The sequence below is a fragment of the Microcaecilia unicolor genome, chromosome 3, assembly GCF_901765095.1.
Source record: "Microcaecilia unicolor chromosome 3, aMicUni1.1, whole genome shotgun sequence".
Lineage (NCBI taxonomy): Eukaryota > Metazoa > Chordata > Amphibia > Gymnophiona > Siphonopidae > Microcaecilia > Microcaecilia unicolor.
Window position 1 is genome coordinate 456,884,538 of NC_044033.1, and position 27,434 is coordinate 456,911,971.

At 42.1% G+C, this 27,434-nt stretch overlaps 1 protein-coding gene across 1 annotated transcript in view; it reads left to right on the forward strand.

Annotated features, from left to right (window-relative positions):
• MCPH1 (microcephalin 1) overlaps positions 1-27,434 on the forward strand; it is a 629,434-nt gene that overhangs the window by 223,237 nt on the left and 378,763 nt on the right. The window contains exon 12 of the mRNA XM_030198944.1: positions 21,587-21,664. Coding sequence (XP_030054804.1) covers positions 21,587-21,664 — 78 coding nt within the window. The remainder of the gene's footprint in view (positions 1-21,586; positions 21,665-27,434) is intronic.

Below are 27,434 nucleotides of genomic sequence, written 5' to 3' on the forward strand. Positions count from 1 at the left end.
TGGAGGAAGGTTAATGTTTTTTCACCAAAGGTAGCCTCTCATAACCTCCGACCGCTGGGCTCTTCAAATAATCCGGTTAGGATATACCCTCAATCTGGAATCCAGACCTCCAAATTGTACACTGGGAACTCATTCATATAGCTCCCAGCACGGGCAGGTACTTGGCAGAGGAACTCTCCGCCCTTCTGAAGGCCCATGCGGTCGAAACCGTTCCACCAGGGGAAGAAGGGTTGGGATTCTATTCCAGGTACTTCCTTGTGCAAAAGAAAACGGGGGATACGTCCCATCCTAGACCTAAGGGCCCTGAACAAATTCCTAGTCCAAGAAAAGTTCAGGATGGTTTCCCTGGGCACCCTTCTTCCCATGATTCAGGAGAACGATTGGCTATGCTCTCTGCACTTAAAGGATGCTTACACACATATCTCGATACTTCAGCTCACAGGAAGTACCTTTGATTTCGGCTGGGAACACAGCACTTTCAGTACTGTGTACTGCCCTTTGGCCTGGTGTCTGCGCCCAGAGTGTTTACAAAGTGCCTAGCAGTAGTCGCAGCGTTGCTTCTCAGACTGGGAGTGCATGTGTTCCCTTATCTCAACGATTGGCTGGTGAAGAGTACCTCGGAGAATGGTGCTCTGGAGTCCATGCAGATGACTATTCAGGTGCTAGAGCTTCTAGGGTTTGTAATAAATTACACCAAGTCCCATCTCACTCCTGTTCAAAAATTGGAGTTCATTGGAGCACTACTGGACACGAAGACAGCTCACCCTTATCTCCCCAAGATGCAGGCAGACAACCTCCTGTCCCTGGTGTCCACAGTTCGAGCATCTCAGCACGTCACAGCTTGGCAGATGTTGAGACTCTTGGGGCACAAGGCCTCCACAATTCATGTAACACCCATGGCACATCTACATATGAGATCAGCTCAATGGCCCTAGCTTCCCAGTGGTATCAAGCCGCGGGGAATCTAGAGGATGTTATCCGACTGTCCACAGACTTTCGGAACTCTCTTCAGTGGTGGTCAATCTGGCCCAATTAGCCCATGGGACGATCATTCCAAATTCCTCAGCCTCAAAAGGTGCTGATGATGGATGCATCCCTCCTGGGCTGGGGAGCTCATGTAGATGGACTTCACACTCGGGGGAAAAAAAAGGAGCAACACTTGGCCTTCAAGACTGAGACAACAGGAGTATTTTATTGATAAATGACCCGACATGAGCCGTGTTTCGGTGTTAAAGAACGCCTGCCTCAGGGGTCAGAGATTGGATGTAAATAATGTAAACAATATATGAATCCAATACCTCCGAAGAAGCCAAACAGAGAGGGTAACCAGCATACAAGGAAAGTATACAAACAAAAAGGAGCAACACTGGGCCTTCAAGACTGAGACAACAGGAGCATTTTATTGATAAATGACCTGACATCCAATCTCTGACCCAGAACGAGGGGTCACTTCTGCATCCCAACCTCCAGTCTCTGGCTCTCACGTCTTGGATGTTGAGAGCTTAGAATTCGCCTCCTTGGGTCTTCCCATGTCTTGCTTGCTTCCAGGAAAGATTCCACGAAGAGGTGTTACTCTTTCAAATGAAGGAGGTTTGCCATCTGGTGTGACAGCAAGGCCCTAGATCCTCTTTCTTCTCCTACACAGACCCTGCTTGAATACCTTCTACAATTGTCAGAGTCTGGTCTCAAGACCAACTCCATAAGAGTTCACCTTAATGCAATTAGTGCTTATCGCCTTGTAGAGGGTAAGCCTGTCTCTGCACAGTCGGTTTGGGCAGTCAGTGCTGCAGAATCTGTTCAGGGTTTAGAATCCAACTCCACCCCCCTAGACCCATTTTAGTTCTGTTCCAGGCTGCACTCTGTTGTTTATGGTTTCAGGTCAATCTATGTTATGTCCTCGCCGTTGCGAGGCCCAATTGACCAATGTTCATTGTTTTGAGTGAGCCTGGATGCTAGGGATACCCCACATGTGAGAACAAGCAGCCTGCTTGTCCTCGGAGAAAGCGAAGATACTTACCTGTAGCAGGTATTCTCCGAGGACAGCAGGCTGATTGTTCTCAGAAACCTGCCCTCCTCCCCTTTGGAGTTATTTGTTCTTGTTGTTTGTTGCTTCTATTAAACTGAGGAAGCACGCTCACACTATGGGCAGGAAATCGTCCGTGCATGCGCAGTGCGTGCAATTTGCATGCTAGAAGACTCTAGCAAAACTTTGATTTATTTTGCAGGCAAAATGCTGATTCCTGGGCTGCAGCGGACACGGACCCACATGTGAGAACAATCAGCCTGCTCTCCTCGGAGAATACCTGCTACAGGTAAGTATCTTTGCTTTAGCACAGAAGTAAGCATAGTAAGTGATGGCAGATAAAGACCTGAATGGTCCATCCAGTCTGCTCAACAGTCATTAAAGTTTGCCCTGGTTTAACCACCCAATTCTAATGTAGCACAGATTTTTGTTTTGTTTTAACTTCAGTGCTCTCTACTTTTTATTGCTTCTGTTCTAAAAAAAATTAGTGGAGATTTTCATTACATCAGTCCTTTAAAAAGCAAAGGTTTGCTTGATAGTTGAACTTGCAAAGTTTATTGTTTTGAAAGGTTAATATTTTACTGCTAGATTAGCTGCAAGCTTTACATGATTGCTAGTTGGTTTTAACCACAGCGTTTGTATCTTTGGTCGGTTTTGCTCCATTTTAGTTTGTTTGAGAAGGGCAGCATATAAAAAGGTTTAAATAAATCAAAATGTGGTTCGCTGGCTGACTTAATGTTAAATTTTAGTGATTTGCTGCTTGCTTATTTTAAAAAGCTTGAATATCTGTTTTTCTTTTTGCAATGTTGAATCATTGTTTATTTACAGCAGTTTGGATATTTGTGCAGCAAAACCAGAATGTTTTGTTTTTCTGCAAATCTTAAGCATGAAGGAGTAGCCTAATGATCAGAGCAGCCTGCTGAGAGCCAGGGATGCCTTGTTCAAATCCTACTCTTGGCTTCTTTTGATCTTAGGCAACTAGCTTAACTCTCCATTGCCTCAAGTATGTACCTAGATTTTTAAGCCCTCCATTGCCTCAAGTATGTACCTGGATTTTTAAGCCCTTCATGGACAGGAAAATACCTAGTGCACTTGAATGTAACTTGCTTTGAGCTACAACTGAAACGAAAGTGAGCTAAATCCAAAGTTGCCCCCCCCCCCCCCCTCAAAAAAAAAATTCTTCAAGCTTGTTCTCAGTTAATATGCTTGTGTCATATCTGATTGGTACATTTTGAGGTGTTATATTTCTGATTTCCAGAAAGTTTATTCAAGTGAGTGAATATTGACCTGGCTTTTGTACTAGTCTTTGGTTCTAGCAGGCTTTATATGCTTGTCTGGGTGTTGTAATTACTGAATAAAGTATTCTTTTTACAAGAGCTAATAAAGCTTCTTTATTTAGGCCATTTGAATTCTTCAGTTTTATAGCTCAAAATTTAATTTTGACTCCTTTGAAGCAGGGCGGAGTAGACCATAGTATGCAGAGTATGATAATTCTGGCATCAGGTGTCAATGTGTAAATCTCTGAGCACAGTAATTTCAGTACAAGATTAGTAAATCTCTGAGCACAGTAATTTCAGTACAAGATTAGTGGGAGAAAGTTATGTATAGGTTGCCATCTTGTGAATAATTGGGCATGACTAACTCAGTTTCAATGTAGCATGGATTTTTCAGACTGAATGCTAAAAAATATTGTATTTGGAGCACATTAATTTTGACATCTTTGAGGCTACAGGGAATGCCAATTTGTTAATCTTTTATACTCACCTGGCTTGTTTTTTCTGTCAAGTGTTTGTGATGTGGTCAACCACCCCATGGCCAAAGTAATTTGGCAATGAGGGATCCTGATGACAAGCATTGAGTGGAGGTGAAGAAGCATCGATATCGGTCCTCCTGAAAGCACGGTGCCAGGAGCTTTGGGACACTGCATTTCTAGTACTTGAGAAGCATCAGCGCCAAGAGGGTTGCTCCCCTTCTGTAGAAGTGGTGCTAATGTGCCAGTCTCCCTGAAGCTGGGATTCTGGCCCTGATTTAGCTCCAACATCTTTGCAGACTGTCCCCTTGCTGGCATCGACCCAGCCTTTACCAATGCCTATCCCCAAGTAGCTATTCTAGATCATGTTACAAGAGAATCTGGAACATATCCTGGATCGTTGCTATGCTAAGGCATCGAGGGCATCATTGTCAGTTTCAGTGCTGCTGCAGCCCATCTTGGAGACCTACGTCCTGCCTGTCAGGAGGTTGTTAATACTGGTGCCTTGAACTGGCAGTGAGTGATCTGGTGCTGCTGTCCACCCCAGTGGCCCTGGAGAGCAAGAGAGGACCCATATCTTGACACTCTCACCCAGAGTCTGCACATGTGCCTAGTTCAAGTGCAGATTCAGATTTCTCATAAAGAGTACTTTGCTGACCTACCTTCAGAACCTTCTGTGCCACAGGAAAGCAGAAAGTATCCCTCAGAGGAGCTTTCTTTTGTCAGTTTTCTGAGGGAGATGACTAAGGCCATCCCATTTAAGTTGGAAATCAATGATGAGCCCGGGACTGAGATGTTACACATTCTTGATTGATTCCCCTCTTGACTGTGATCGTGCACTGTATCCTTAAGACTGTACAGATGAGGAGTTGGAAGACACCTCACACTTTGCAGCCTGTACCGAAGAAAGCAGACTCTATAGAGTCCAGAAGGCTCTCAAATTTGAAAAGTAACAGCTTCTGCACTGTTCCATGGTGGTCGAATTTGCTCTCAAAAGTGCCAGAATCTCGGGAACCTCGTTTCCACAAAGAATGTATTCTTGCACTCTTAGAGTGTTTTGGGAGGAAAGTATTTCAGATCTTGATGTCGTTTCTCGTATCTAATCCTACCAGCTCTACATGAGCATCTACTTGAAGGACTTAGTGCACAGTGTGACGGAGTTTGCAGACACTGTCTCCAGAGAAGGCTGCAGAGCTGAGTCAGCTAGCAGCCAAGCAGAAGGAGTAACATTTGATGCTTCTGACATGGCATCCAGACTTTCTACATTAGGTATTGATGTGCACAGACTCTCATGGCTGTGTGTTTCAGACCTAGAGCCAAATGTTCAAGAAAAGCTGGCGGATATCCCCTGCTGAAGAGAGTCTTTTTGGGGACAAAGTGGAAGAGGGTGCTGACCTCATTAAGAAAAGGTCTGACACCATAAAGTCCCTGTCTCAGCCCAATCCTTCTGCGGCCTCCACATCTCGGAGATTTTCAGGCATCAGCCGTTCATTTTTCTTGACATGCCTTTCTCAGCATGCCCAGGCCTCATGCTCCTGTCCTTGGCCCAGAAGTCCCAATTAGCTCCCCAGTCTAAGCAGGGGACGGACTTTTGACTGACTGCAACAGTGCATAGCTGAAATAAAAGTACCTGTTCTGGATGACGTGCTGGTCAGAGGGAGGCTGAATTTTTACCAAGAAAGTTGGCCCCTTGCAACCTCAGACTGATGGCTCCTGCAAATTGCCCAGGAGGGATACACCTTCAATTGGCATCAATCTCCTCCAAGTTGCCCTCCCAGAACCTCAGAACTCAATTCTCAGCATTGGGAAATGCTTGCAGAGGAACGTTACTCCCTTCTAAAGGCCCATGTAGTGAAACCCATTCCACCAGGGGACGAAGAAAAGAGATTCAAGTACTTCCTTATGCTCAGAAAGATGGGTGTATTTCATCTTATCTTAGACCTCAGGGCCCTGAACAAATAGCTGCTCAAAGAAAATTTCAGGGTGATTCCTCTAGGTACCCTTCTTCCCGTTATTCAGGCAAACGATTAGCTATGCTCTCTGGACTTAAAGGATTCTTACACACACATCTCGATACTTCCAGCTCACAGAAGGTATCTTCGATTCCGGCTGGGAACACAGCACTTTCAGTACCATGTACTGCCTTTTGGTCTAGCGTCTGCACCCAGAGTGTTTACAAAGTGCCTTGCGTTAGTTGCAGCATCACTACGCAGACTGGGAGTGCGTGTGTTCCCTTATCTTGACAATTGGCTGTTGAAGAGCACCTCGAAGGAAGGTGCTCTGGAGTCCATGCGAATGACTATTCAGGTGCTGGAGCTACTGGGGTTTGTCATAAATTATCCCAAGTCCCATCTCACCCCAGTCCAAAAATTAGAATTCATTAGAGCACTGCTGAACACACAGACAGCTTGAGCTTATCTCCCCGAGGCAAGGTTAGACAACCGTCTGTCCTTGGTGTCCATAGTTTGAGCATCTCAGCAGGTCACGACTCAGCAGATGTTGAGACTTCTGGGGCATATAGCCTCCACAGTTCATGTAACGCCCATGGCACGTCTACATATGAGATCAGCTCAATGGACCCTAGCATCCCAGTGGTATCAAGCTGCGGGGGATCTAGAGGATGTGATCCAACTGTCCACCGACTTTCGAATTCCATTCAGTGGTGGACGATTTGATCCAATTTGACCATGGGACGACCATTCCAAATTCCTAAATTCCTCAGCTACAAAAAGTGCTGACAACAGATGCATCTCTCATGGGGTGGGAGTGGGGGGGGGTTCATTTAGATGGGCTTCACGCACAGGGAGCCTGGTCCTTTCAGGAAAAAGGTCTTCAGATCAACCTCCTGGAATTGCGAGCGATCGGGAATACTCTAAAGGCTTTCAGAAATCGGCTGTCCAACCAAATCATCTTAATTCAGACAGACAATCAGGTTGCCATGTATTATACCAACAAGCAGGGAGGCACCGGATCTCGCCTTCTGTGTCAAGAAGCCATCCAGATGTGGCTTTGGGCACGCCGTCACAGCATGTTTCTCCAAGACACTTATCTGGCAGGCATAAACAACAGTCTGGCTGACAGGCTGAACAGGGCAATGCAACTTCACGAGTGGTCATTGAATATGGACGTAGCCCGCAAGATCTTCTGAGTGTGGGGCACCCCCTTGGTGGATCTTTTTACCACTCAGATCAATCACAAGGTCCCTCAGTTCTGTTCTAGGCTTCAGGCCCACGACAGACTAGCGTCAGATGCTTTTCTCCTACATTGGGGAACAGGCCTTCTGTATGTGTATCCTCACATACCTCTAGTAGGGAAGACTTTGCTGAAACTCAAGCAAGACCTTATTGCTCCCTTCTAGCCAAATCAGATTTGGTTCCCTCTTCTTCTGGAGTTGTCCTCCGAAGAACCGTGGAGATTGGAGTGTTTTCCAACTCTCATAACCCAGAACGAGGGGTCGCTTCTGCTTCTCAACCTCCAGTCTCTGGCTCTCACGGCCTGGATGTTGAGAGCTTAGAATTCGCCTCCTTGGGTCTTTCAGAGAGTGTCTCCCGAGTCTTGCTTGCTTCCAGGAAAGATTCCACGAAAAGGTTTTGCCCTTTTAAATGGAGGAGGTTTGCCATATGATGTGACAGCAAGGCCCTAGATCCTCTTTCTTGTCCTACTCAGACCCTGCTTGAATACCTTCTACACTTATCAGAGTCTGGTCTCAAGATTAGTGCTTATCGAAGTGTAGAGGGCAATCCTATCTGTGGATAGCCTTTAGTTGTTTTCTTCATGAGAGGTTTGCTTTTGTCAAAGCCCCCTGTCAAGCCTCCACCAGTGTCATGGGATCTCTGAGTTCCTGCCATCTGAAGTACTTGATCTGGAAGGTCATTTTCGTGGTGGCTGATACTTCAGCTCATAGGGTCAGTGAGCTTCAGGCCTTAGTAGTGGATGCACCTTACAATAAGTTTCATCACAAAGAGTAGTCCTCCGCACACACCCTAAGTTCCTGCCGAAGGTGGTGTCTGAGTTCCATCTGAACCAGTCAATTGTCTTGCCAACATTTTTTCCCCGTCCTCATACCCACCCTGGCGAAAGCAGCTTGCACACCTTGTACTTCAAGAGAGCATTGGCCTTTTACGTGGAGCTGATGAAACCCTTCAAACAGCCCGCCTAGTTGTTTGTTTCTTTCAATCCCAACAGGAGGGGAGTCACCATCGGAAAACACACAATCTCCAGTTGTCTAGCAGATTGCATTTCCTTCACTTATGCCCAAGCTGGGCTGACTCTGGAGGGCCATGTCACGGCTCATAATGTTAGATCCATGGCTGCGTCGGTGGCTCACTTAAAGTCAGCCTCCTTTGAAGAGATTCGCAAGGCTGCAACATGGTCATCAGTCCACACATTCACATCTCACTACTGCCTTCAGCAGGATACCCGACGCAACAGTCAGTTTGGGCAGTCAGTGCTGCAGAATCTGTTTGGGGTTTACAATCCAACTCCACCCCGCTAGGCCCTTTTTGTTATGTTCCAGGCTGCACTCTCAGTTAGTTGCTTTAGTTTCAGGTCAATCTTTGTTACGTCCTCACCGTTGCAAGCCCAATTGACCACTGTTCATTGTTTTGAGTGAGAATGGATGCTAGGGATACCCCACATGTGAGTAGAAGCAGCCTGCTTGTCCTTGGAGAAAGCGAAGATACTTACCTGTAGCAGGTATTCTCTGAGGAGAGCAGGCTGATTGTTCTCACAAACCCGCCCACCTCCCCTTTGGAGTTATTTGTTTATTTCTATGCTTTTGATTTAACTGAAGTGACACACTTGCGCGAAGGGCGGGAAGTTGTCCATGCATGCGCGGTGCGTGCTGTACGCGTGCCAGAAGACTATGGCAAATTTTTTAATATTTTGCTTTCAAAATGTCGGTTCCTGGGCCGACGCGGACGTCGACCCACATGTGAGAACAATCAGCCTGCTGTCCTCGGAGAATACCTGCTACACGTAAGTATCTTCGTTTTTCACCAGCCAAGGGTAATTCAGGGTTACTTGAGTAATCAGGTCTAGGAGTTCTTGCACAGGTAATGTGTTGTTATGAAGTGCTCTGCATACCATGAGCAGCCAGATTGGTTTCTCCTCTTCAAGTTGTATTAAAAGAGATTCTGATTCATGTAGCTGGGGGATGGATATTCTGTGCAGTTTGATTGTATCCCAAATCAAGACTGCTACCCCTCTACCCATCTTACTGGTCTTGGTTGATGTTGAAACATTTTTGGGCATAGTTCAACCATTGGTAAACCCCCACTTTCATCTAGCCAGGTTTCACTTATTCCTAGGCTGTGAAGATCATATATGGCATCATGGATCTCCGAGGATTTCTTTGCAGCTGATCTGGCATTCACCAGTCATATAGTTCCCAAGGGTGTGCTGGTGGTAACTTTGGTGTGGCAATGAGGTGATCTTTTAAATACTGTTATGTAGGTGTTTGACCTCTTGCACTTTTGTCTTTTTGGTCAGTGGGGATTATGGTTTCCTCTCCCACACACCATTTGGATCCTCAAAGTCTCGTGGTCTGTGGGACCAAGGCACATTTTTTATGTCATTAGCTAGTTAGACAAAATTTCACTGGGTGGCACTGCAGTTCACCCTGTGGAGTTCACCCTGTGGCTTAGTTGTCTTACCAGTTGGCAATGCAAGGTTAAGGCTTTAAATAATCTAAAACAGGAGGACGCTTCAGGATCCAGGATAGCCATATGTACCTGAGGTGCTGCTGGCTTCTCGCAACTTTTCTTCTGAAAATGCCTAAACACCAGTGGAAAGTGGCTGTTCGAGCCTCCCAGCTGCTTGAACCCCTCATTGTTGGTCTGATTGATCAGTATGTGAGAAGTCCTGGGCTGGTGGAGAGGTCAGGAGAAGGCTCGTTAGAGACGCTGGCTTTGAGAGAGGATATGGCGGCGTTTCCAGGGTTAGAAATATCGCTAATCCCGGACCGAAGAGCTCCTCCCCCGCAACCACAAGGTGCAAGTTCTCCACTTGCTGAGTTGTCAGTGCCTTCTACAGGAGGTATGCTGGGCACAACTTTGAGAGAGGCCCAATTACATGAGCGGGAGACTGCGGGAGACTGGAAGTTCTCTCCCGGGAAAACAATCTTGCTGCAAATATGACGGGGGATCAAGAAGTTGCCGAATTGGAGCTGGAAGGTGGATTTCCTGAGTCTACGTCAGTTGTGTCTGTTCCTGAGTTTTTGAAAAAGAGGCCTAGTGAGGTAACATTGGATTCTTTATGGTTATTGATCTCAGATCTGGGGAAAACCCTGTTTCTGTAAACTGGTACTCTTATAGAGAAGCTTTCTCAAGTAGAATTGAAAGCAGCAAAAGTTGAAACAGAGGTGAAGGTGTTGTTTTCTCAGATGGATCAAATTAATAAGAATTTATCTGGTGTTCAGAATTGCAGACTTCTTTAGTCAAAGATATATCCAATTTGAGAAATAAATGTGAGACTCTTGAAAAGTTTGCATGGGGTAACAATCTTTGCTTCTTGAATTTTTCAAGGGTGTCTACTATTACGCCCTTGGAAATGCTAAAGCGTTATATGAATGAAATTTTGGGTATACGGTAGGATAAATTTCCTCCTTTCTTATAAGTTTATTATCTACCGAGGAAAGCGGTGGAACAGCAGCAAGCTTCTCTAGATGTTTCCACTGTATTGAATAGTTCAAATTCAGAAGTTGCCACTGCAGCGACTTTAGTTGCTTCGATGGCATTATCTCCTGACAAACAGTGGTTATTGAGAATGTTTTTTAAATATATAGAGAAATTGTTCCTAGGTTTTAAGATCCAAATTTTTCCTGATGTATCTAGGGATTCTCAATGCCAACATAAACAATTTTTGTTATTGAAACCTGGTGTTCTTCAAATAAGGGGGTACCTTCTTTTTAAGATATCCATGTAAATGTATTATCAGACATAATTCTGTTAAATGTGTTTTCTTTGAACTTTATCACCTAACAGCCTTTTTGGCAACCAAGTGAGTTTCAGAAAATTGAATTGAGCTCTTCACGTAATTAGTATCTAGCTCAAGTACCTCAGGTATGTTATTGCCTAAAATGTTCTCTTAATTTTTTTCTTTATCCTCTCATTAAGTCTTGGATCTTCATATTGTGGACTTGAGGGTTTGTTTAATTTCTTATTAGATTGTCTACTTGGAAGGTTTAATTTTCTTTTTTGTAACGCTTTTCTGTACAAGTAAATATTCCTTGGATATTATGTTAAACTTTATAAATAAAATTAAAAAAAAAATAATCTAAAAGAACAGACCTTTTTAAAGTTGTAAATTCAGACCAGGCCTGTGAGATCAACGTATAGAAATGTCATGTGTGACAGGAAGGAGTATTTTTGTAGGGCTGTACTACCGTCCGCAGAGACAGAACAAACAGACAGATGAAGAAATGTTTACAGAGATTAGGAAAGCTGGCAAATTGGGCAACACTATAATAATTAGTGATTTCAGTTACCCTAAAATTGACTGGATAAATGTTGCATCAGGGAATGCCATGGAAATAAAATATCTAGATGTAATAAGCGACTGCTTCTTGGAGCAACTGATCCAGGAACCCATGAGAGGAGGAGCTATTTTGGATCTGGTCCTTGGTGGCTTGCAAAGCATAGTGGGAGAATTGGCGGTGTTGGGTTCCCTGTGAAACAGTGATAACATGATCAAGCTTGAGCTACTATCTGGGATGAACCCACAAAGGAAATGTACTGTAGCTGCATTTAATTTTTGAAAGGGCAACTAATAAAATGAGGGAAATGGTTAAAAAGAAGCTAAAAGGATCGTCTGCTAGGGTTAGGACACTAAATTAGGCGTGGATGTTATTCAAAAATATCATCTTGGAAGCCCAGACTAGATGCATTCCATGAATTTGCAAAGGTGGAAAGAAGAGAAAACGACAGCCAGCGTGGTTAAAAGGTGAAGTAAAAGAGACTATTACAGCCAAAATATTGTCCTTCAAAGAATGGAAAAAGGACCCAAATGAAGACAATAACAAACAACATAAGCTCTGGCAAGTCAGATGCAATGCATTAATAATGAAGGCCAAAAGAGAATATGAAGAGAAACTTGCCACAGAGGCTAAAACTCACAGTAACAACTTTTTCAGGGACATCAGAAGCAGAAAACCTGCGAGTGAATCCATGGGACCTTTAGATCACGAAGGAGCAAAAGGGCACTCAGGGAAGACAAGGCCACAGCGGAGAAACTGAATAAGTTCTTTGTTTCGGTCTTTATGGAAGATGTAAGAGATCTGCCTGTGCTGGAAATGGTTTTCAAGGGTGATGATGTGGGGAAACTAAGAGATATCTTGGTGAACCTGGAAGATGTACTGATCCAAAATGACAAATTAAAGAGTAGTAAATCACTTGTACTGGATGGCATACATCCAAGAACTGAAGCATGAAATTGCTGATCTGTTAGTAATATGTAACCTGTCGTTATAATCTTCCGTAGTACCTGAAGATTGGAGGATGGCCAATGTGACATAGATTTATAAAAAGGGTTCTGGGGTGATCAGGGAAATTACAGACTGGTAAGTCCGACGTCAGCCCTGGGCAAAATAGTGGAAACTGTTATAAAAAAATAAAATTATGGAACACATAGACAAACATGGTTTAATGAGCCAGAGTCAGTATGGGTTCAGCCAAGGGCAGTCTTACCTCTCCAATTTGCTTCATTTCTTTGAAGGTGCATAAGGTGAGCCGGTAGATGTAGTGTATCTACATTTTCAGAAAGTTCCTCATGAGAGACTCCTGAGAAAATTAGTCATAGGATAGGAGGCAAGATTCTGGTGTGGATAGGAATTGGCTATTGGACAGAAAACAGAGGGTAGGGTTAAATGGCCATTTCTCTCAATGGAGGAGGATGATCAGTGGAGTGCCACAGGGAATTGCTACTGGGACCGGTGCTGTTTAACATATTTATAAATATGGAAATTGTAACGATGAGCGAGGTGATTAAATTTTTAGATGACACAAAACTGTTCAAGTTTGTGAAAACATATCGGACTGTGAAATATTGCAGGAAGACCTTAGGAAATTAGAAGACTGGGTATCCAAGTGGCAGATGAAATTTAATGTGGACAAATACAAGGTGATGCACATTCCATTCAAATCATAGTTAACTGATGCTATGATCCAACTTGGGGGTCAAAACTCAAGAAAAGGTCTAGGTGTAACTAATACGCTGAAATCTGCTCAGTGTGCAGCTGCATCCAATAATGCAAACAGGATGCTTGGAATTATTAGGAAAGGGATGGTGAATAAAACTGAAAATACTATAATGCCTCTGTATCACTCCATGGTGCGACTGCACCTTGAGTATTGCGTTCAGTTCTGGTCGCTGTATCTCTAAAAAGATATAGCGGAATTAGAAAGTTCAAAGGAGAGTGACCAAATTGATAAAGGGGATGGAACTCCTCTCATATGAGGAAAGACTATAGAGGTTAGGTGCTCTTCAACTTGGAAAAGAGACGGATGAGACGAGGTATGATTGAGGTCTACAAAATCCTGAGTGGTATAGAACGAGTAGAAGTAAATCGATTTTTTACTCGTTCCAAAAATACAAAGACTAGGGGACACTCTAGGAAATTACATGGGAATACCTGTAAAACAAATAGGAGGAAATATGTTTTCACTCAAGAAATAGTTAAGCTCTGGAACTCTTTGCTGGATGATGTAGTAACAGTGGTTAGTGTATCTGGGTTTTAAAAAAAAGGTTTTGACAAGTTCCTGGAGGAAAATTCCATAGTCTGCTTTTGAGGCAGACATGGGGAAGCAACTGCTTGCCCTGGGATTGGTAGCATGGAGTGTTGCCATGATTTGGGTTTCTGGCAGGTTCTTGTGAGCTTGCTAGGCCACTATTGGAAACAGGATACTGGGCTAAATGGACCATTGGTCTCACCCAGTATGGCTACTCTTATATTCTTATGCTTTCTGTTTGAGCCCCTCTCTCTTGCTGCGAATACCTTGTAGCGCTATAAAAGTGATTAGTAGTAGTAGTATTATACCACCCACTCCCTCACACTCTCCTTAGGGTTTTCACTTCATGTTGGAAATTAGACCACTTATTTGGGAAAGAAAAGGAAAAGAATCTGCCTTTCTCATCTTTTGAGGTCATATAAACTTTACTCACCCACTATCTCTTTTGATGCTCTAGATCAGTGTTCTTCAGTTCAACGGTTGGGGGTCATTGGCACCTCTGGAGACCTCTGGGGCAACCCCCATTGTCATTCTATTTTTTTTTCCACTTATCTCTGCTTCTCTATCCCAGGTTATGTTAGAAAGGAGGAAAGCTGCACACTTGAAGGATAAGTGATCCCTCAATGGAAGAAGAAAATGCATTTGGAAACACTCACCTCCTTGATGATGCCCCAAATGAAAAGTTTGAAGGGGAACTGGAAATGATGGATGTCATTGCTACAATCTGGCCAGCAGTGTCCTGGCCCTGCATGGGAAGATAACTGGAAGCTTTCCTTCAGCTCATTTGAATTCCAAGTGGCCCCAATACCACTGCTATAGATCATCCAGATTTTTCTCCAATTACATGATTATCTTTGCTTTATGTTACTTGACATCTCAAATAACCTTATGTCTCTTCACTGGGGAACCCAAGTCAGACATTTCAGGAAATGTATTTGACCATATGTCGGGGGAGGTGCACCCTTGGGCCCCTGCACCAAGCAATTTCTCAAATGAAACACACAACTCATCTACACATACATTCAAACAGCAGTCTTGTAATCTCTGGAAGCTCCAAGCTTTCCCCTCCCTCCAAGCCAGCCCTTCATCTTGCATTTTTCTACTCAGCATATTTACTTCCTCTCCTTAAGTCTAGTTTCCACAAATGTGTAGGGATCCCCTGCCAACCATTCCCTCTCTAACTAACCAATTTCAGACATCAAATACGCCCCAACGTATCTCCTAGCTGTTGCAATTCAACAAAACTGTTATGAACATCAACTTCAACAGTCCTAAACTCATTGTGGCTTCAAACTGCCATCCTTCTCAAATCAAGAGAATCTGCAAATCCTGAGTCTGCATCTTCCAAGTGCAGTTACCTCATAAAGTTGAACTGTTCAGCCATGATTAACCACCAAAGTGTTTACCAGGATAATCTTCGGTGTAACTGGCACTGTCAAGTTCCCTAGAGCAAAAGAGATGAAGAGTCCAATCAGACGGTCCAAATTTTGACACACAGGCTCCAGTCTAGGTGCAAAGGTTACATTCTTGAAGAGGGTTACAAGTCCTGCAGGTTATAACTTCTGCAGTTCCCTTGAGCCCAGACCCATGCCAGGTATTCCAGCCATCTTCTATCAGTTTTGGCTTTGTTCATGGTGCAGCTGAAGATGAGGTTCAAATCTGTTATATGCATTCTAGAAGAGGTCCTTGAATGTAAAATAATTACAGACTTATCCACTTCTGTTGTAGAGCTAAATTGGTATATGGAGCCATTATGGTGACTATGAAGACTAACAGGAAATTGTTGAGCAAACTATCTTTGTGTTATACAGATTCATGCAAATAGGCATAAACTCTTGGTGCAACACCAACACTTTTGAGGACTAATCCTGAAAAACCTTTTCTTACCTTCTTGGAGCTGGGGCTGGATCTGGTGAACTGATCTTAATAATCTCTCATTAATAATCTCTTCATGCACAAAATTCAAGAACTGGGTCATAATCACCTTTGTGCGGTTCAATCCTTCCTTATGTGGACCCATATGATGTGCTCACTCAGTAGTCAAAATGCCAAGCTCATCTACAAGATTCAATTCATTAGGTAGCCTTGTCTCCAAAACACCCTGCAGTTCTCACCTTCTTTAAGTTTTTTGGAGATGCTCACTATGTGCAGATTACTTCTGAATGAAGAATTCTCTAGCTCATCTAGTTTTTCTTTGTAGCAGTGCAAAGCCTTTGTCAGTTCTGACACCTCTTCCTTGGAGATTTATGGCACATCTTCAATATCCAGTATACACAGCTTGTGTTTATAACTTATTGATGAAACATCTTCACTGTGGACGCCAACTCTTCTGTTATTCACGCATTGAATCTTGCCATTAAAAACTGTGGGGTTCATCGGAATGGGGAACAAGGCTGGCACCAGAGGAACACATGTTCCTTTAGCTTGCCAGATCACACTCCATTATATGTTTAATAAAATATTAAAATGTTTCATTTGGTAATTTAGAGAAAAATCTCAATGAATTGCACTATATTTTGATAGCTTTTAAACATAAGATTCAAAAACTGATCTCAATTTGGTGTACTGAAGCAGCATGTTGTACTTCAGTGTTAGCAATAATAAGAATTCCCCTGATATAACTGTCTAGAGTGGAAATTCAATTGGCCATGAGTCATATGTTCCTATTCAGTATGAAGTATCATAACTGTGTGAATGTACACTGTTTTGTATTTACATTTAACTAGCTAACTATTACTTGTATCCTTTTTAAAATGTCCTGAAATCTTTTGCAAGCCTGATAGTTAATAAAAACGATCCTTCTACCTTTGTTTGTCAGATGTGAGGTGGAAATTTCTTTCCTGAAAGGTCGAGGAAACATTTCATTCTATCACAAGAGAAAGCAGAGGAAGTGTTTTGTCTGACTATGCTATACGGAAAAATGTCATTTGAATCTCTCATCAGACTGTATTATTTTCAACCTTTGATACAATCCTTTTTTAATTGTCCTATTGGGAATAGTTAAATGAAACAGCTGCTGCCTACCTGTTCTGCTCTGCAGCTCTGAATGTCCTTGATCTCTGATCCCAAATTCTGATATTCTGCCCCTGTATTCTTTTAGAGCAATCAGAGTACATCACTATTACTAAAGCTTTGTCTGGAGCACAGTTGGTTCTTGAGGTGAGAATAAGCTGGACTTATTCCCTGGGGAGATGCAATAGGCTAAGAATTGTTCAACTCTGTCAGTGCTTTTCTGATGACATCTTCAAAAAGTTTGTTTGTGTCGAGTCATATTGGTGTATTGTTAATAAAACTTACATATAAGACTTTTGGCGGCTCCCTTGTGTCACTTGGATAATTAGGGCTCCTGATTTTAACCAATAGAAACTAAAAACTCTATGACTGATCTTCAAGGCCCTGAAAGGAAATGACCCTGAGTAACTAAAGAATAGGATGATCCTCTACACACCGCCAAGGACACTAAAGTCCTCCCAAGGACTTTCACTAACTACACCCTCTCCAAAAGACATTACACGATGTGATACCCGCAAGCGAATGCATTGCCTGAAAGGCTCCGCTTAACACAAAACTCTCTCTACTTCGGGAAGCAGGTGAAAGCTTGGCTCTTCAACCGAGCCTTTAGTGGAAGAAGTAACTAACTTGTTAGTCTCACTTACACACACAAGGAGTGACTCAGGCTGCACATACTGCAGCGGGACATGTTTATCCACTCCTCCATGTGCAACTTTTTTTTTTGTTACATTTGTACCCCGCGCGTTCCCACTCATGGCAGACTCAATGCAGCTTACATATTGTATACAGGTACTTATTTGTACCTGGGGCAATGGAGGGTTAAGTGACTTGCCCAGAGCCACAAGGAGCTGCCTGTGCCTGAAGTGGGAATTGAACTCAGTTCCTCAGTTCCCCAGGACCAAAGTCCACCACCCTAACCACTAGGCCACTCCTGACTTTCTAATTCTTCCTACTTTCTTACCCATCTAAACGTTACAACTTTGCCTTACCCTTCACTACCAACTATAATGTTCTATTATGTATTGTGTTGACATTGCTAGTATACCATGCCATACTTTATATTGTTTTCGAATATTTTTACTGCTGTAATTGCCTATTGCTCATGTTTGAGCTATTCTCACTGTACACTGCCTTGAATGAACTCCTTCAAAAAGGCGGTAAATAAATCCTAATAATAAATAAATAAAACACCCCAACTGCAAAAAAAATAATTATAATAAAACAAAATGTCTTTTTATTGGATAAACACTGGAAAAATACCATGTCTCTAGTATTTGCTTATCTCTCCTTGGTTATCTGATGTCATCCACTCAATTTTTATGCCTTTTCTGCAATGATGATGCCCGTGACACAAATTGACTAGGGCAGCACAAACAATGGACCAGTGCAGGAGCTTTAGGCCTCCTAAAATGAGTGAGCCAGAGAGAGGAGGAGAGGACAGGGAGACAAGATGGGGCAATGTAGAGTACAGGGGAGGAGAGGAGAGATGGGGCAAAGCTGGATATGGGGAGAGGGAGAGAGCAATGCATTAACTGCTGTAAACACTTCCCCCGCCGCTTGGCTGTGCTCGACTTTCCCAGTCCTAGGCCCGATGCTTGGCAGTTCAAACAATATCAAACCAGTCAGAAATTTCCTGTATTTAATTAGGAACAGTCTCTTCCCTGGGGCTACATGCCTCCCTGGGCTTAGTACATAGTTCCAGCACTCCTGTAGCTTCAACTCAGCAACAAAAGGAAAAACAGAAAAACAAATCAAAGAAGCCTGAGTCATAAGACTTCAGTGTGGTCATTACATCTCTCATGAATCTCTCTTTTGAGTTAATACACATCTATCAAGTATCTCACCTGGAAGGTGCTTTTTTCAGAAATGAAGAAATAGTGCTTCCTACATTTTACTATTACAAGTATTCATGCAAGAATTCCTAATACACTGTGGATTTTAGAAGGGCTCTTGCTTACTGTCCACAATTAGTTGAATCAGCCTAGAAGCCTATGCAGTTGTCGTCTTTTGACCTCCACACATTTGCTATTTCAGTAACTAAATGGATCCTAGCAATTTGGCTAGCATCCTGATAAACTTCTAGCTAGTAATGTTAAACCTCATCACATCAGAGCCACTGCTGCATAGCATGTGCAAAGCAATTATGTGGTCTTTGAATCATACCTTCACTTCTCACTATTGCTGGACTTGACTTCAATCAGAAACAGCATGTTTGATTGAGCTGCACTGACCAACCTGTCTTTGTAAGTTCATCAACTTTTGCATCATATCTATGAGCTATAGACAAATTATAACACTGAGTGCCCTGACCTTGGGAGTCACCCACTTGTGTCTGATGCAATCCTTGTAGTTAAAGTTGGGGGGTGGAGGGAAGATTGCTTATCTGTAATAGCTGTTTACCCTAGTTAGCAGGATTAATCAGGCATACAATCCTTCCCATATTCTCTAGAGTTGTATTTCTGCTGTGTGTGGGAAGGGCTGTGCATGCTCAGATCTTTACTCTTACCTGTAGTTCTGAACTCTGGGAGAGCTGTTCCATCATATGCCATATGATATCACCAGGATGCCTGCTTACTTGATTATTTCTGTTGTGTAGGGAAAACACCGATTAAGGATAAGTACCTTTGCTTTCACGTCTTTATATTGACTATATATGTATGTATGGCTGTTAACATGGTGCTGAAAGAATAAATACACAGGCAAAATATGATGTAAGGTAATGACAGACTAACAATTTATCATAGTAACATAGTAGATGACGGCAGAAAAAGACCTGCACGGTCCATCTAGTCTGCCCAACAAGATAAACTCATATGTGCTACTTTTTGTGTATACCTTACCTTGATTTGTATCTGCCATTTTCAGGACACAGACCGTAGAAGTCTTGCCTAGAACTAGCCCCATTTTCTAGACACAGACCGTAGAAGTCTTGCCCAGAACTAGCCCCACCACCCAAACACCAGCCCCGCCTCCCAATCTCGGCTAAGCTTCTGAGGATCCATTCCTTCTGCACAGGATTCCTTTATGTTTATCCCAAGCATGCTTGAATTCCGCTACCGTTTTCATCTCCACCACCTCCCGCGGGAGGGCATTCCAAGTATCTACCACTCTCTCCGTGAAAAAATACTTCCTGACATTTTTCTTGAGTCTGCCCCCCTTCACTCTCATATCATGTCCTCTCGTTCTACCGCTCTCCCATCTCCGGAAAAGGTTTGTTTGCGGATTAAAACCTTTCAAATATTTGAACGTCTGTATCATATCACCCCTGTTTCTCCTTTCCTCCAGGGTATACATGTTCAGGTACGCAAGTCTCTCCTCATACGTCTTGTAACGCAAATCCCATACCATTCTCGTAGCTTTTCTTTGCACCGCTTCCATTTTTTTAACATCCTTAGCAAGGTACGGCCTCCAGAACTGAACACAATACTGGTATTGGAGTAATTGGTATACGCAATGGGGAGCAGCATAACTGTTGCGTCATTTTTAATTGAGCCCTTTATGATTTTTTGCTGAGACTGATGATGTGCCTGAACTTTGTCTCTTTCTCCAATTTAAAATTGGTGGATTTTCAATATTGTCTATACTGTGTGCACACTTCTAGGTTTTTTGGGGGGGACTGTGTATATTTGTGTGTTTTTGTATTTTTGCACTTATGTTTGATCTAGATTGAATGGGATTTCGTTAAGAGTCCAGTTTTTTGGGGAGCAACCTTTTCTCCTTTTTTTGGTTATTCGGAGTTTTGTTGTTGCTCTTTTTTCTGGATTAGCTCTACAATAAGAACATAAGCATTGCCATACTGGGACAGACTGAAGGTCCATCAAGTCCAGTATCCTGTTTCCAGCAGTGGCCAATCCAGGTCACAAGGACCTGGCAAGATTTTATACTGCTTATCCTAGAAATAAGCAGTGGGTTTTCCCCAAGTCCATCATAATAGTGGCTTATGGACTTTTCTTTTAGGAAATTATCCAAACTTTTTTTAAACCCCGCTAAGCTAACTGCCCTGGCAACAAATTCCAGAGTTTAATTACTTCTTGAGTGAAGAAATATTTTCTCTGATTCGTTTTAAATTTACTACTTAGTAGCTTCTTTGTGTGCCCCCTAGTCCTAATATTTTTGGAAAGCCTAATCAAGCGATTCACATCTACTTGTTCCACTCCACTCAGTATTTTATAAACCTCTATCATATCTCCCCTCATCCGTCTCTTCTCCAAGCTGAAAAGCCCTAGCTGCTTTAGCCTTTCCTCATAGGGAAGTCATCCCATCCCCTTTATAATTTTCTGCATTCTTCTCTGTACCTTTTCCAATTCCACTATATCTTTTTTGAGATGCGGTGAGTAGAACTGCACACAGTATTCGAGATGCGGTCAATGATAATAAAGTTGGGACTATTAAGAGTTTACACTGGTTTCCAGATGGGGCTCAATGAGCTTTTGAGGCCTTACTTTGTTTAAAATTTAGCTACTTTTGGTAGCCCCCTGAAATCTATTTCAATCATTTGGTGTTCCAAACTATTTTTAGTATAGTGATACTATTTAGAATAACCATGTAAGATATGCCTTTTCAGTTTTCTGATGAGCTATGAGGAAGTCATTTTTTGTAGTCCAGGCACCTTTGTTATTAAAGGCAACAGGCTGCCCTGAAATCTACCAGGACTGTATCTTTATAGGATATGACCTGCAGGAAATAAAGATCACAGTGAAAACTCAAGTAAGTTAGGATAAATTCTTCTTCACAAAGTGTTCTTTGAATGCTTTAATTTTGTCATGATTTCAACCACTGTACATGGGGTCTGTAATTTACAGGGTCATGATCAGAGATATTTATAGCACAACCCTAGGATAGTAGGGCATGCATGACCAAGGTATCTTCAATAAATAATAACAATGATTTTAAAAAACCACTGTGACATGTTAATAGCCAATCATCCTTAATTTTTGTTCTTTTTTTTTCCATTCAGAGACATCTTTCACTAAAGTAAATATCTTATTTCCTGTATCAACTATAATTTAATTTCCTATTAAATGGCAAATAGCATTGCGCATAAGTGAATGAAATGAATGCTGAAATTTGTTACAGGTACTTTGGTCTTTGGATCATGGTCACTGGATACCCGAGGAACCATATGAACTTTCAAGCCACTTTCCTGCAGCTCCCGTAAGTTCAATGATGTTTTATACTTTACAAAACTTACACTCCATCTGCTCCTAAGATCTACGTACCAACTATTGCTCTCTATTGGTCTACACAGTCTCAAACTATTTCTTTGCAGAATGGAGGTTTGTGTTTCTTTAAAGAGTTTTCATCTCGACTCTTTAGGGTGTGCAAGAGGAGCAGGATAGGTATTTGGTCCATTATTTGGGCAGTACTAGAGTTCTTTGGCATAGGATGGATCCATAGCATAGCTACTCTTATTACCCAACTGAAATATTTGTTTTATGCTAGTTTCTGTAATTACACTGTCCAGGAAACATCCTGAGACTGTGTTGACAAACGGAGAGCAATAGTTGGTACTTTAAGATAAAAGTTTCTAACAATTCACAAGGAAAAATCATAATTGTAACCATAATAAAATAGTGGCAGCACAATATTCATGTAACAGTACACAATAAAGCATATTAAAATATTAATATTAAAGAGACATGGTACTCCTGATCACAATTTAAGCCAGATTGAGCCTGCAAATAGGTGGGAAAATGTGGGATACAAGTGCAATAAATAAATACATTTAAATGAAAAAGGCAAAAGGGATGGCAGAGGTGGAACATGTGGACAAACAAGATAAGGTATAACAAAGAATATGAGATGAATAATAGCTGTTGACTGACTGGGAAACAAATTGTATATAACAGTGTGTAAAACTGATCAGCGTGTGTTTACCAGTCATTTCACCCATTAAAGGCTTGGGAAAAGAACCAGTGCCTTCACCTGCTTTCTAATGTGAAGGTGATCTTTTGTTAAGGAAAGCCCTAATAATAGTGAGTTCCAGAGTGTGGCGGTTACTTCTGAGAAGGTATGCTGTCGCACCATGCAATTTCCTTTGGCAAGGGGACAATTACTAATGCTCCTTGGAGTGCCTTAGAGACCTCGAAGATGCATAGACGGCAAACCTGTTTAAGTACTCTGGCCCATATTCTCTAGAGGCCTTGAAGATCAGTGATAATGTTTGTGTTACCAGTAGTGTACTAGTAGCCATGAAGTTTTTAATGAAATGATGCAGTATAATATGTTATTTATAGCATTCTGAATTCATTGGAGATGGTGCAAACCCTTTGTGATCAGACTAATATACAGTGCATTATAGTAGTTCAGCTGTCGTATGGCTTGGACCACTGACCAGACTTGCCACATTGATGTATGAGGAGAGATTGTTCAGTTGCTGCAGGTGATAGAAGTAGCTTTTGAAGGTTATCTGAATTTTGGGGATCCAAAGAATATCAAGGTCAGCTGAATCTCAAGGCCCTTCACCTTCGTTGTCGAGATTATATCACATGGGCAGGGCGGATTCGTCTACCTGTAGCAGGTGTGGGGTTCCCTATTGTACTTATTATCATGCAATGTGGGCCTGCACAGCAATCTACAAAAACTGGGAGTGGATAGCGAAGTTCTTAGGGGATATCCTGGGGCAGAGGGTGACATTGACGCCGGAGACGGCCCTTCTGGGGGTCGACCTGCTGAAGGGGAAAAGTACTGTCTGCTATAATCTGCTAATTTATAAAGCGTGTATAGTGGGGAAGAAATGCATTTTAGTTAACTGGATACATTTGGAAGCACCATCGTTTTGGCAATGGCGCAATAGGTGGCATGCGCTGCTGCTACTGGAGCTGAGAGATTCATACTACAAACCTAAAACACAACGTAAATTCTACCTAATATGGGAACCGTATATTAATACTCTGGCCCCTAGGGCCCGAAGTTCCATTCTAAATCAACTAAGCCTGGACCCCTGTTACAGTTTCTGTGGAGATTGTCTAGCAGGGTTATGAGGACTATCAATTAAAGTAATATTATGATCCTATGCTTGCATGAACATGTGGAAGAATCTGAACTGATTTGTCTTTTTTTTTGTTTTTTTTTTTGGAGATATGAATACCTAGTCTGCTTAAGTTCATCTTTGCTAAAATATTGGAATTTGAACACGGGCACAGAACACATTCTGAATCATTAAAAAATGTACAATATTCTATACCTATACAGTAGAGTCCTGATTATTGAACCTTCAGTTATCTGACCATCTCATAATCCAATCTCTGTCCCAAATCCTCCTTCCCAAACACAATTAAGCCCTCCTATCCCCCCTTCCCCGTGCCACACTCAGTACATCCCTTCCTCCCTCCCAAATAGCAGCATCCCTCTCTCTCAGACCCCCACCCACCTACCTACCTGTGGGGCCCCCCTCAAGTCTACCTTAGAAGCCTTGGTAGTCTAGTGTAGTCAGGGCAGGAGCCGGTCCCTGGTTGCTTTCAAAATGGCTGCTGTGCATTCTTGCAGCAGCCTTTGCGAGACTACAAATAGAGTTTGTGACAGCCATTTTGAAATTGGCATTGGCATGGGCAGGAATGACTGGGGTTTGCTCCACAACTTACCTCCTCCACAGCTTCTGACATTTGCTTTCAGGTAGGGAAGAAACACTGCTTTGCAATATGGGGTTTTATTCCTGGCTTTTAGATGGCTTCTAAAAAGTTCTACAGTAGCTACCCACAGAGTGTTAAATAAACTATAATCTCATGTGTTGCTTAAGGAGTGTCTTTAAGGAGTCTCTTGGTCAGTTGCTGAATGTAGGCAGATGATCTTTGAGGCCAAGCTTTAACTGTTGTAGTTCTACAGTCTACCAGTACAATGTAGCTTCTATTTATTAACAGTGTTTTTGACAGTTGAAATTGCTTGAAGCATTTAGAGATTTTTAATAGCCTTCCCCCTACTTTGTAAGAGTGAATCAACTTCATTTTCAAGTGCTTAGAAAAATCTATAGTGGTTGAAAGTAGACAGAACAACCACGAGTTGAGAGGTTAGAATAGTATTTGTTTGACTTTGTATATAATAAAGTTATAAGAGGCCTAACTTTTTAAATTTTATTTTAATTGTTAAATAGGAATATGGTACATTTGTAATCATAATCCCAAACAAATAAAAAAAATAAAATAAAAAGCTAATCATATAATATAATAAATCTACCTAGTAGTCCACATTAGGAGGAGAAAAGCAAGTCACAAAACACCTGAGGAAGTTGGATTAACAAGAAAAATAAACCAAGGTAATTAGGAAGTTATTAGGGTCATTTTACTAAGCTATGTCATATGCTAAAGCATGCCCAACACTACAAAAAATGGAGTACCATGAGATGTGCACAGACATCCTGTGGTAACTTGGAAACCTGTGTGAGCCAACCGTGCGCTAAATAATTTTTCAAGTTTTTTTGAAGGGGGGGGGGCATCTCATGGGCAGAGAAAAAGGGTATTCCTGCACTAACCAGTTAGTATACATTGCTGCATACTAACTGGTTAGCGCATGGATTCCGCATGAGCCTTTACCGCCTACAAAATGGGTGGTGGTAACTTCTCATGAGGTAATTTTAAAAAATGGCCATGCGATAATGGCAAAATTAGCGCATTGCTATTAATGTTTAAAAAAAAAAGCCATTTTTACAGGCATGGTAAAAATGGCATCACTGTGTGGGAAAGACTCCTTATAAGGGCACTCTAAGGCCATGTTTTACCACAGCTTAGTAAAAGAATCCTTAAATATCCTAGTACATGAACCAAAAATCAAAGATCTTCAAGTCCAAATTTGAAATCCTTTTACCCTAAATAAATAAATAAAATTTCCATTGAATCAGATGATAAAACACACAGGAATTATTTTCTACAATAAGAATACATTTACACAGATACTTTAATTGAAATTTAGGGAGGGAATTCATCAAGGTGTAAAAAAAGAGATCACCATTTATAGCACCTTGATTCCCCATGGGAATTCAGTAACCTGCAGGATCCTGGTACCACAGGCATGTTCCAGTGCTCCCAGGCCAGCATAGCAGGATCTCCCCCTCCTGTCTTCTGGGCCTTCTGGCTTGCCCAGGCAACCCCCACTCCACGTTACTCTCATTGGTAGTACAAGGGGGTTCTCGAGGGGTCTTGGGGGGGGGGGTCTTCAGGCAGGAGCAATACCCAGTCTGGTGCTGGCTCCAAAATGGCACCCCTAGTGGTCACCTGCATTTGTTTTACCTGTTGAACCTGAGATCTGAAGTCCTTTATTTTAGCATAATAAGAAACAGACCCCCTCTTCCACCTTCCGTAATCTAGTAGAGTTAGAATGTACTGAGGAGACAATTCCAGAATATATCTGGAAGAGAGAGTCTAAAGCAGACCAAACTGTATCTCGAGTTTACTTCTGCAAGCTTAATTTGGGGGGGGGGGGGGGATGTGGTAGATTTAAACCTCAACCTCTGGTTTCTTTCTGTGGCCCATGGGAGCAGCAACTTTACTGCGAGTGTCGCATGTATTATAATCTCAATAGGGAAAAGAAACTGAGTCCTCCTGCCATCCTTCATCTGTGCCTAGCAACATGAGTTCCGTAACATTGCGTGGGTCCATGGATCTAAGTGAAACCTAGCTCCCAAATTCTGGAATGTTCCTCGCTCCCAGAATAGTCAGTTTGCTCTGAGATGAAGCATGCGCATAGCCGGTGATTTTCTTTTTGTCTCGTTTAGGGGATCTGTGACACCCAGATAGGTAAAAGAATCATCCCCTTTCTTTTTGGCATGAGGTAAAATTTACTAATGGCAAAACAGTAAGAAACAAAGTAAATCCAAGCAGAGCCTCACACAGTGTTCCTTACTAAGCTGCCATCTTGCTCCTTCCCTACTCCCTTATTAACAACTTTAAAAAGTAGTAATGAATCTACTGGAATATGCACATGCCACACTCACTTTATTTGTTGATTTCAGCAAATTTAAAATAATAAATATTAATTTTGCATTAAACATTACAGAAAGATACCACTTCTATCTTTGAACATTGCAGAGATTTTGACAGCTTCTGTTTACTTAGGGATTCATACAAAGTCATATACAATTGTTAAGTCTGCTTATCCACTTGATAAAGTGTTAAGTCTTTTTCATGTTTCCCTTTATTTAAAAACTGTGTATTTTTCATGGGTCATGGGGGTCATGCATTTGATATACCACCTTTTGGTGTTACAGCCAAAGCAGTTTGCATATTATATACATGTACCTTTCTCTGACCCTAGTGGGTTCACAATCTAAGCTTGTACCTGGGGCAATGGAGGGCTAAGTGACTTGCTGCAGTGGGATTTCAACGCAGTTTCCCTGGTTCTCAGCCATTGCACTAACCATTAGGCTACTCCTCCTTTGGCCTGTTTGAGTCGAATTCTACTAGTACCTAAGAACATAACAACCGTACGGGGTCAGACAGATGATCCATTTAGCTCAGTATCCTGCTTCCAACAGTGCCCAGTTCAGTTCAAAAGTACTAGACAGAATCTCAAATACAGTAGTAGCAAGATTCCATGCTATTGATCCCAGGAACAAACAGTGGCTTTTCCCATGTCTATCTCAATAGCAGACAATGGACCTTCCCCCTAGAAAATTGTCCTACCTTTTTTTAAACCCAGATATGCCGACTGCTGTTACTGCATCTTCCGCCACCAAGTTCCAGAGCTTAACTGTACATTGTGTGAAAAAATATTTTCTTCTATTCATTTTAAAAGTATTAACATGTAACTTCATGGAGTGTCTCCTAGTCTTTGTACTTTTCGAAAGAGTAAAAAATTGATTCACGTTTACCCATTCTACACCACTTAAGATTTTGTAGACCTCTATCATAACCCCCCTTAGCTGTCTATTTTTCCAAAGCTGAAGAGTCTTAACCTCTTAAGCCTTTCCTCATATTAGAGACACTCCGTCCCA